Here is a 10,711-nt window from a genome sequence, read left to right on the forward strand (position 1 = left end):
AATGGTACCAAATTACCAAATAATAAGTACCAAATTTAAGTCATAAGAAAAGTAGACAACCGGAAACAGACATTGCCGTCGGCTGCAGCGTGGGTCAGGTGTACGTCGGAAGGCGTACACCGATGCATAGCGCTCAAGTCCGCTTTCCCGCAATGCAGGATAAAGATAAACAAACAAACAAACATTCTTGTAAAGATTTTAGTGGAAATCCGAAATAGTTTACAAAAAATTAGGCCTACCTAACAATAATGTCGATTGCTTGTGCTGTACTTTTATGTTTGTAGATATTAACAGCAAACGCAATACTCCATAATCAACACGACACGTACGTCGCAAAAGGAGATGAGAGCTTCATCAACACCACCAGGGCATCATCATATGCCAGCTCATTTATTCAATCACCCACCAGGACAAGAAACAACTGAAACACCGGAACAAGAAAAAACAAACAAACAAACAAACTACTACATGATTTTCCATTCAGGCACGTTTTAAACCTTTCAAGGTTTTGCCACCTTTTCCCGTTCATTAACGTGCTAGTAGGTCTATATCAATTTTTGTAGTTACTATCTTTTTTGTCCCGGACGAGTTAATGACAAAAAATAAATTGGTTGATTGTTTTCATCCACTCGGCAGCAGTGGCCGAGTGGTTTGCGCGTTGGGCTCGCAGTCGAGAGCCTGCATGTTCGACTCCAGCCACCGCACTTGCTGTTGTTTCTCTGGGCAAGAAACTTTACGATAAGTGCCTGTACCCAGTGATCGATTTCGAGTAATGGGTAGTACCAAATTTAAGTCATCAGTAGAGTAGACAACCGGAAACAGACATTGCAGTCGGCTGCAGCGTGGGTCAGGTGTACGTCGGTATGCATAGCGCTCAAGTCCGCTTTCCCGCAATGCAGGATAAAGATATGACAAACAAACAAACAAACAAACAAACTAGCGGTTCTTTTTAATTTTTTTTTTTCAAATGAAACAGCTACATTTAGTCTATCATCAAGATATCTTCTCAGTGAGAGTGACACATAAAATATTTTCAGTTTTTAAGGCGATTTAGTTAAGTTTTTGAGGAGGATAAGTTTTCAAGGTAATAAAAGCTTTTTGAAAAGAAAAGCTAGCAGCTAATACAGATGAAAAAGTAGAAATGATGTTTTGTAGATGACTGTTGCAAAACTAATAGGTTTGGTTTGGTCATGGGCGGATCCAGGGGGGGGAGGGCGATTGGAGTGATCGTCCCCCCTAAAACTAGGGACAGTGGAATACCGGGACGACTCACTTTACTGATTTTTCTTGTGAAATGGACAGCTGGAGGGTCACTAAGAAGTTCAAAAATTAGCAGAACTGCACAACGTTTTCTTTGCTTTTGCGTAAATTCATTCTCATCAAATGAATTGCTACGGTATATTTGGTTAAAATTTTGTGGTGCTAGAAAATCTGCAGAACCTTACTGCAGCAGTATGAGGCTACCTACCGTTACCGCTGTTGCGTGAAGTTAACCGCTGCATTACCATGACTTGAATACCTATTAAATAAGGCAGTAGCTATTTGACCGGCTCCGGTCTTTGAATCTGAAACACTATTTGACCGGTCATGACGTCACTGCATAAGCACTTTTTTCTTTTTCTCTTTCAAAGCAAAAGACGAGAAGCGCCGACATAAGTTCTAAATTCAACACGTATTTTTCAACTCAGTTCGTGGCGCGTAGGGTTCGTCTCTGGCTGCCAATCTAGAAGGGTGAGTTCGATATCATACTATCCGGAAGCATTCTTTTTTTATCTAAATTTTGACCCGAAGCGCATTTATGTGGTCAATTTTTAATTTGAGTAGCCTTTTGAGTAGCCTTAATTTGAGTGAATTAATTTGCTCCTGCATACCTACTGATTATTTTCACATAGTTTCATCCGAAAAAAAAACAAAAAAACTTTGGTTGGCGTAATGGATCCCGAAAACGATGTTGGTCTTAAGGAAAATATGTATAAATTACCGCGGATCCGCAATTTTCTTAATGCTTATTTATTTAGTAAAAAAATATCAATCCAAACATTTTAAAGACTTGAGAACACAATAGCAGTGATGACATTAATCATCAATTGATTGATGGAATCTTTATCCTCGTACTGGGAAAGCTTTTTGTAGAGCTTAATCCTGGCAGTTTTGCATATTTGTAGAGGCTTTGAATCTGGGTTTTTTTTTTTTGCTGAGACTTTTTAGTCATTTGTCCAAAATGACTTGAAAAAATTCGATCAATTTTATTTATTTCGGTCATTTTTAGTCATTTTTGGTCATTTATAGTCAATTGACTATAACTTTTTTTGGACATTTTGACCGAATTGACTATATTTTTTTCGGACATTTTGCTAAAAAATCGGTCAATTACCGATAAATGGCCGAAAAAAAAACCCAGCTTTGAATCACTGATTCAGGCCCGGTCACCGAGATTGACAGAGTGAAGTTTCCGATTGTTGAAGTCTTGTTGCGAGGGAATTATTTCATCCATCAGATGCCGCTGAATGGAGAGCAGTCCTTAACGTGCGTTGCTCAAGCGCACACACCGACAGTCGAACCAGCGCCGTTTGATCTTTCTATGTTCCAGAAGTCACACGCTAACCAACTGAGCTATCGGAGCGGACACTATTACACAACGCAACAGTGAAAAAAAAGAAATTTATTAAAGAAATTAAAATAAAGAACACAGCATAAGAAACACGAAAACAACACAGAGGAATTAAAATGATTTAACTAAGTCTTCAAATATTTTGACTCGCTCTACGTGACGAGTGCGCGCGAGACGTACTATGGCATCATAGTTAGTGCATTGCCATTTGTTGCCTTTAAGAGGCAGCATGGATGCAACAGATATTACGTCACATGCTGGGAAAATGGAGATGTCTGGATTTAAATGATCCGGGACATTTTGCATATTTGAAACATGTAGTATGTTCCTGTTACTGACAAATAAACCATTGATTGATTGATATTTGTAAATTTGCCTCCGGCTCTGAACACCCCCACACTAGCCTAGGTATAATATACAATAATGTTTGAATAAGTTTCTACATTATCTAATCAGGGTTGAGAAAAACCCGGGTTTTTTTAAAAAGCCCAACCCGCAAAAAAACCCGGGTTTTTTTGGGTTTTATTTAAAAAAGATGCAAAAAAGGTAGATTCATGCTTATTTCACCTCAAATACTACTTTTTACCAATAAAGTGCCTCTCACTCATAGTACATGCTGGCATAACTCAATAAAGTTATGCACTAGGGCTGTTTAACTATGAGGCCTTTTTGCATAAATGAGTTTTAGTGTAGTACAAAGTTGCATTACTTGATTTTTGTGTACAGAAATATCCATTGTGTTTTCAACTTATCCTTGGAAATTTCCTTCACAATCACATTCTCAAGTCCTAATTTGAAGTTTGTTTTAAGTACCTTGTAGTAGGCTACTTTGGTTCATTTTAATTTTCTGATAAAAATTGGACAAATATTTAAAAAAAAAACCACCCGGGTTTTTTTTGGGTCGGGTAAAATACCGACAACCCTGTCTCTAATGCATATATCTGCATCCTAGGCAAAGGCTACTCTTCATTACCAGAGGTGGGCAGTAGCGTGCTACTTTTGTAGCGGCGCTACTAGCGGCGCTACTTTTTAGTTGGAGTAGCGGCTACAGTAGCGGCGCTTTTTTTGGTCCAAAGTAGCGGTAGCAGGAGAGGCGCTACTTTTTTTCAGTCGCACTCCCGCTACTTTTTAATTTAAATTGAAAAAAATGCTTGTTTTTTTGCAATACTGGCGTGGTCAAGCAGCTATATAATCGGCTTGGTTGCAAAGTTTCGGTCTTTTCTAGCTGACGTCAACTTCTTCGGCGAATATCTCCGTGTGATGAAGCCTATCTGCCAGGCTTTAGAGTCCAGTGGTTCTTAATCTTTTTTGTATGTTTTACCTATTTGACAAAGATGAATATCAGATTTACCCCCAATTAGATAAAATGGTACTCATTTATTAAAAAACGAAACAGTTACATTCAATGCGACGGCTGCCCTTGCTTTTTAGCAAAGAGTTATTCAATGTCTGGTACAGTAGGAGATAATGCACAACAAATATCGGATTCAACATGAAGTTGGTTTTGTGCTTTAGATTTGATAGTAGGCTAAGCAATGCAGAGAAGCCACTTTCGCATCTTAGGTAAGTTGAAGAAAACGTGACCAAAACATTCAGAGCTTGAATATATCTATCCTTGGATAGCAATGTTATATTTTAACCCAAAACTTTTCTAGGTTGCAAGAGTGAAACGCATCTTTTGCAAAAGAATCGTTTGTTAATTCTATAAATTCTTCTTGGATTGCTTCAGGAACATTTTTCACTTTACATACAAAAGGATTTCTCGCTACTTTCATCAAAATGCTGCCAGTATTTATCTCGGGAAAATATCGTTCAAACTCCTCCTGCAAGTTTTGAAGATGACTGATGATGTCATTCTTCAAGTTTTGATTGAGATCATCTCCAGCTATCTCCGTCAAGCGGTGAAATGATATCTACAATACCAATACCTACAGCTGGCACAATTTTTCTGTCCCGTCAACTGATGTGGATATTTTGATTGATAGCTCATTTACCCCCCAAAACAAGGAAATTTACCCCCAGGGGTAAATTTACCCCAGTTTAAGAAGTGCTGCTTTAGACATTCTCCAGGGCGAGACCAAGGCATATTACGGAGTCTTGCTTCCAACCATCACAATTTGCGGGAAGAAGTTGACCGAGATCAGTGATCTTGTGACCTGTGAGGAGTTGAAAGTGAAAGTCCTTGAAGGGGTGAAGAAATGATTCAACAAGTGCTTCAACAACATGAAATGCGTTATGGCATCATGTCTTCATCCCTCCTTCAAGACGTCGTGGCTACAATTTCTGCACTACGTTTCCACGGATGATGCTGACGCACTGTGAGAAAAAGTCAAGACAGATGTAATTCGACTGTTGCGGGAGACATTAAGCCAGGTTGATACTGAGAAGAGTGACACCAACACCAGTCATGACTCCGAGTCTCCGAGGATGTATTTTTTGGAGTGTTTGCGCCATCCCGTGAAACGTCAGTGCAGAAGGAAGCAACAATAGTGGACGCCTTTTTTTCGGACAAAAGCAAGTCCTTGAGCTTTTCGAATACCGAGTTAAAACACCTGTTCATTAAATACAACACCCCCATTCCTTCCAGTGCTGCGGTGGAGAGACTTTTCTCTGTTGGAAAAGATGTGCTTAAGCGAAAGCGGGCAAGACTTAATGACTCTCATTTTGAAATGCTTGTGTTTTTGAAAGATGCGTAACAATAAATTTCCCTTAGAATGTGTTCTATAACGACGTTAAAATGACAGCGTAAACGAATGATAACATTCGTTTTCAAGGTCATTTTTGCGTCACTAGGGACTTGAGTGTTTCCTAGTGTCATTTTAGACAAAAGTAGCGGAAGAAGTAGCGGTAGCGCGCGCTACTTTGGCCCGAGTAGCGGTAGCGGGTAGCGCACTAATTTTGTAAATTGGTAGCGGCAGCGCGCGCTACTTTGGCCCAAATAGCGGTAGCGGGTAGCGCGCTACTTTAAAAGTAGCGGGTGCCCACCTCTGTTCATTACACTTCCTTACCTTTTCCATGACCAGATCAAAACAGATATAATAAAAGCATGCCTGCTCTTGCGCAATGGTAAAATTGCTCGAAACCCGAAATTTACTATCGCCATTTAGCGGTTGCTGTTTTGAACTTTTATTTGCCACCTGGCACTAGAGTATTATTTTCCGATTTTATTGATGTTTCAATGGCAATTCTAGGTTCACCAGTCGAGATTTTACAGCAAAGTTAGTGCAGACGGTCAGAAAGTTTTCAATTTTATTAGGGACAGGGTTTTGGGCCTAGGTGAAATATTTGCTGAATGCTAAAATCTGAAAAGCGGTTTTGGTCGAATTTTTAGTGCAGAAATAGGGATAGCAATCTTCTTACCTTTGCCATTTCAGTTTTTGAGTTTAAACAAACATTAGCCTGTTTTATTTGAAATTCGTGTTTCGGGTTATTTTACCAAAAATTTGTGTTTAGGATAATCAGTAATCACTATACAAAATTGTTTATTTTTGGAAAACCAGAGGGCATACTATAGTTGCTCGAAAAAACAGAGTATAATATACTGCGTATGCCGCGTGGCTACCCTCGAATACACCACTGGATATTTCTCTTACAGGACCTGAGGAGCGACACCGAACTATGAAACTATTGCAGTAGGCTATTTCAGATGATTTAAAAGTTGTCAGCAAAATGAAACGGCGCAGATCGCAGGGAACCTTGGATTTTTATCTCTAAAAAGTGACAGCATTGTTGAGGGTTTTTTTAAGTTATAGAATTTCTCATAATTTGTGTTCGAAATGCTCTTAGAACGTACCAAATTCAACCCAAATTTTCTAGGCGAGACCCCCTGTCGTTGTTTGTGCCGGGCTGATCACTTGCCTGAATATCAATGACATCGCCCCCCCCCCCCCCCCCTAACGTTAATACCTGGATCTGCCCCTGGGTTTGGTAGAACGTTTGTCTTGTTGGTTGGTTTTGAATCTTTATCCTCGGATTGACAAGGCCTTGATAGGTTATTCCTGGTAGTTTTGCATACTTGTAGAGGCTCTTGATGCAGGGCCAGTTGCCGAGATTGACAGAGTAAAGTTTTCTGATTGTTGTATTGTTTCCAGAGAATTATTCCATTTGTTATTGTAGGTGCCGCTGAATGGAGAGCCTTCCTGAAATGTGTTGCTCAAACGCACACCTCGAGAGTCAAACCAGCGTCGCATGATTTTGAGCCTGGTGCGGAACCACTGGGTACTATTGTACGGTCGGTACCTGTTTTATTTTCTGAAACTTTTCAGTCGCTTGTCCAAAATGACTTCAAAAAATTCAGCCATTTTTATGAAAGCTGTGGTTGCTTTTCCAATAGTAGCACCGGCGCCGAGTCCCGGGCGGCCGCGCCCGCTGGACATTTCAGGAATTAAAAAAAATTAATGCAATTTTAAGCCCAAAATTTCTGTAACCATCTGCCAACTTCTAATACTAGCCTACTTACCTTATTTGCAGGGTTTTGTCGCCATATGATAGGTCCTTCTAGACCTACTGATTAAGTGATTAGTTTTCGTCAATTATTGCCATTGTTACATTCATGCAATGTTAAACAACGTTGATTTGCCGTTAAACGAGCAAAAGTGTCCAGCCGCGCCGTTTGTCTCCACTCTGCCACTCGTAGCCCAGTGCTATAAATCAAGTAAATTGCAAACGACCATGACGTAGAAACGTTTTAACCATGCCTGCATCATGACCGTTCACAAAGAAGAAGTTGATGTACCGTACTTGACAAAGACAAAATAATTGCGCAGTTTATCTCCGCAAGCACTGTTTGGTAAAACACATTTTTTGTTTAACTATGCTATGGAGCGCCGTTTGTAAAAAAGTGTTTTATACCTTTCGTTTTTTTCTCCACTATAAGCTTCTCGGGAGCTGAATTGCCGTAAAATCGCTTCTGCGTTGCATTACAGCATTTTGTTTCTTATCTGTGCTCCCACTAGGAGCGACTATCGTATGAACCCACCGATGTATTGTGTGTGTGTTATCGTGTTGTATCAACAATAGTAATGTAATTATGGAACTAGTACAATATTGCAGTTTTCGTCCCGCAACGTACACATAGGCCAGAGGTCGGCAACCTTTGGCATTAAAAGAGCCAATGTTCCCAAGTTTCTTCAAATTAACACATATTCGGAGCCATAACATGTAACTGTCGAGTTGGCCACTAAAACCAAAGGAAATTATAGCCTACACTTCATGTAGAATTTCTTTCAATTTTTGCTTTGTACATGCGAATATTCTAGAATTTCAACAAACAAAGCCTGACTATTAAACACAACACTTTTTAGTAGGCTACCTACGGGCACAGTATTGGGTAAAAACATACATTCTCAAATAATCATTTATTTCACCCAGCTAATGCGATATTTGCTCCTGAATTTCACTGCACAGCACATCTACATTAGCTTGATAAGATGACACTTTGAGTTTCATCTGGGACTGCAAGCTCTCATCTGTTAGGCGTGAGCGTTGTTTATTTTTAAATAATTCATGACCGAAAAACTTTGTTCGCATAAATATGTTGATCCAAATATCGACAGAACTCCAAATGCATTTTTTTTCATGTTCATGTAAGAGTCAGGTATGGCATTCCACGTATTGAACACGAGCTTGTCTGGTTTTTGAAGCTTTTTAAGGTCACTCCATTTGTGGTTGTGACGAAGCGTGGCCTTCTGGCGAGCAAGATCTTCAAGGTCAGCTCTCAAGCTTCGGAACTTAGATACTCACACATCCTTGTCAGCTATGTCGGCCAGTTCAAGTTCAAGACTAGATTGACTTACAGCTGTGAATGCAGTCATATTCAGCAGTAATGGATCGATTTTCAGAGGGGTAATGGGGAAGGATAAGGTGTCTTTTTCCTTCCTAAAATCACAGAATCGTTGTTGAAACACAGTTTGCATATCGATGATAGCTTGCTGAAAGTAAACAAAATTTAACTGGTTGTGTGCTTCTTTGAACTCTTTTAGAAAGGGAAAGTGAAGTAGTGTACCTCTTTGTAAATCTCTGGCAAACACTGTCATCTTGCGCTCAAAAGCCAAAACCTCCTCCAGCATCTGCAGGGTTGTGCTACCTTTTCCTTGCAAGCTTTTGTTCAACGTGTTGGTGCGATGTCATATCCACCATGAAATGCAACTTTTCTACCCAATCTGGCTGATCCAATTCAGGAGAAGAGAGCCCTTTGATTTTTAAAAACGTTTTTACATGTTCCAAACTCACAGCAAATCTTTTCAGTACCTCCCCTCAGGACAGCCATCGGACATTGTTGTGTAGCCGCAGATCTGGATATGTGCTATCAAGTTCATCTAATAATGAATGAAACTGTCGGTGGTTTAATCCTTGTGAAATTATTTTGTTTAATACTCGAATGACGAGATTCATCATTTCATTGCACTCTCGGGAAAATGTTTGAGCGCACAATGCCTCCTGATGTAACATACAGTGAAACGTCAACAGCTTTCTATCCAGTGACTTTTGAAGTAAACTTACAAACCCCTTCTGCGTTCCTATCATATTTGGTGCTCCATCAGTAGCGACCGAAATCAAGTGAGTTGTGTTTATTTCTTTTGTTTTGAGACAGTCTAAAACTGCCCCACAGATGTCTTCACCTCGCGTCTGGCCGTTTAGTGGAATTATTTCAATCAATTCTTCCTTTAATCCAGTAGAATTTACGTATCTGCAAAACAGCGATATTTGCTCAACATCACTGACATCTTTTGAACCATCACAGGCAATAGAGTATCCTGGGGCTGAATTGATATCCGAAATTTGTTGAGAATTGATGTTGGCTGCCATTCTTATAGGTCTGTCTTTGACAGTTTTTGCTGAGAGGGGCATGTCTTTGATTTTCTGAATGATTTTATTCTTGTCTTTAAAGTCTGAGAATAAATTTTCTGATATCTTGATGAATGTCTCTTGCAAATATTCTCCATCTGTAAATGGCTTTCCATGACAGGCTATCTCTCGAGTCGCTATAAAACTAGCAGAAGTCTTTGATCTGGATGAGTTCATCCACTTACTGAAACAAGTTTTGCTTTGATCGGATCTCCGCCGAAGTTCTAAAACTGCTTTTTTTCGCTGATCTCCAGCAGGATATTTTTCTGCAAAGACATTGTGCTTATTCAGAAAATGTCTTTCAACGTTTGATTTTTTGTTGTTTGCTAATTTCTCATCACATAACAAACATACCGGCAAGCAAGTTTCGCTAGCAATGAAAGCAAATGAATCTGTCCATGAGGGGTTGAACATTCTTTTTTCGTTCGCAACTTTTCTCTTCTTACACTTTTCCATTGCTAATTATTAATCGATACAAGACTATACTGTTTTGTTGTAATATCGTTTCTAAACTCTTTACTAAATAAAAGATTTTCAGTTAGATGCTGCTCTAGACTACGGAAACTAGGCTTACTAGTAAAGATAACGCTGGTATATACTGGCAATAATTTGGCAAATTTGCCAAAGTTACTGATTAATAACTAATGGCGATTTACATATTTAACAAAGAGTATCTGACACTTTTAACTGGTTACAAAATACTAAAGGCTACTACAAACTGCACTGTGACACTGCCAGGTATAAGATAATGCTAACATTAATTGTGCGGTAAATCACGTAACAATATGCTCTTTATCGTTTCACAGACGGGGCGGACAAATCAGAATCTGTCCACATACAATACATGCATTGTAAGCCGTGAGGAGCCGCCATTATTCCTAACAGTCCTAAATGTTTTTTTCCTTAGCAAAATAAAAGCATCAAATCTTGGTAAAAAAAACAAACATACTGAACGGATTTGTAAGTCATAATTTTCAACAAAACTAGTTTAAACTATAGCCTAGAGCAGTTATTAATTTACAACAAAATTTTTTTGTATTGCCCAAGCTCGCAGTGTTTAAAGTCACGGGAGCCAGAGCAGAGGGCTAAAAGAGCCGCATGTGGCTCCGGAGCCGCAGGTTGCCGACCTCTGACATAGGCCAATCACAAAAAATATGCGGAACTGAATTACCAGGACCAGACGTTGTTGCGTAGCCTACCAATTATATTTATTACTTGTTTCCAAATCGTGTTAGAGTAGACATAGACTTAAAT

The 10,711-nt window shown here is 39.4% G+C and overlaps 1 protein-coding gene across 1 annotated transcript; it reads right to left on the bottom strand.

Moving 5' to 3' along the window:
- Positions 1-8,349: 8,349 nt before the first annotated feature.
- LOC145766672 (general transcription factor II-I repeat domain-containing protein 2-like) lies at positions 8,350-9,913 on the bottom strand. The gene is made up of 2 exons (XM_082578383.1): positions 9,117-9,913; positions 8,350-8,488 (listed from the first exon to the last, which is right to left on the bottom strand). Exons 1-2 carry the CDS (start codon positions 9,911-9,913, stop codon positions 8,350-8,352), a joined length of 936 nt encoding a protein of 311 aa, XP_082434509.1.
- Between the last annotated feature and the right edge of the window lie 798 nt (positions 9,914-10,711).

Source organism: Aplidium turbinatum, chromosome 3, assembly GCF_918807975.1.
Source record: "Aplidium turbinatum chromosome 3, kaAplTurb1.1, whole genome shotgun sequence".
NCBI lineage: Eukaryota > Metazoa > Chordata > Ascidiacea > Aplousobranchia > Polyclinidae > Aplidium > Aplidium turbinatum.

Bases quoted from the DNA above. Each gene is read 5' to 3' on its own strand.
- LOC145766672 (XM_082578383.1), bottom strand. From the start codon at position 9,913: ATGGAAAAGTGTAAGAAGAGAAAAGTTGCGAACGAAAAAAGAATGTTC. The intron at 8,489-9,116 runs GTTTGTAAGTTT...CTGTGATTTTAG, and splicing joins ATGATAGGAACGCAGAAGGG to GAAGGAAAAAGACACCTTAT.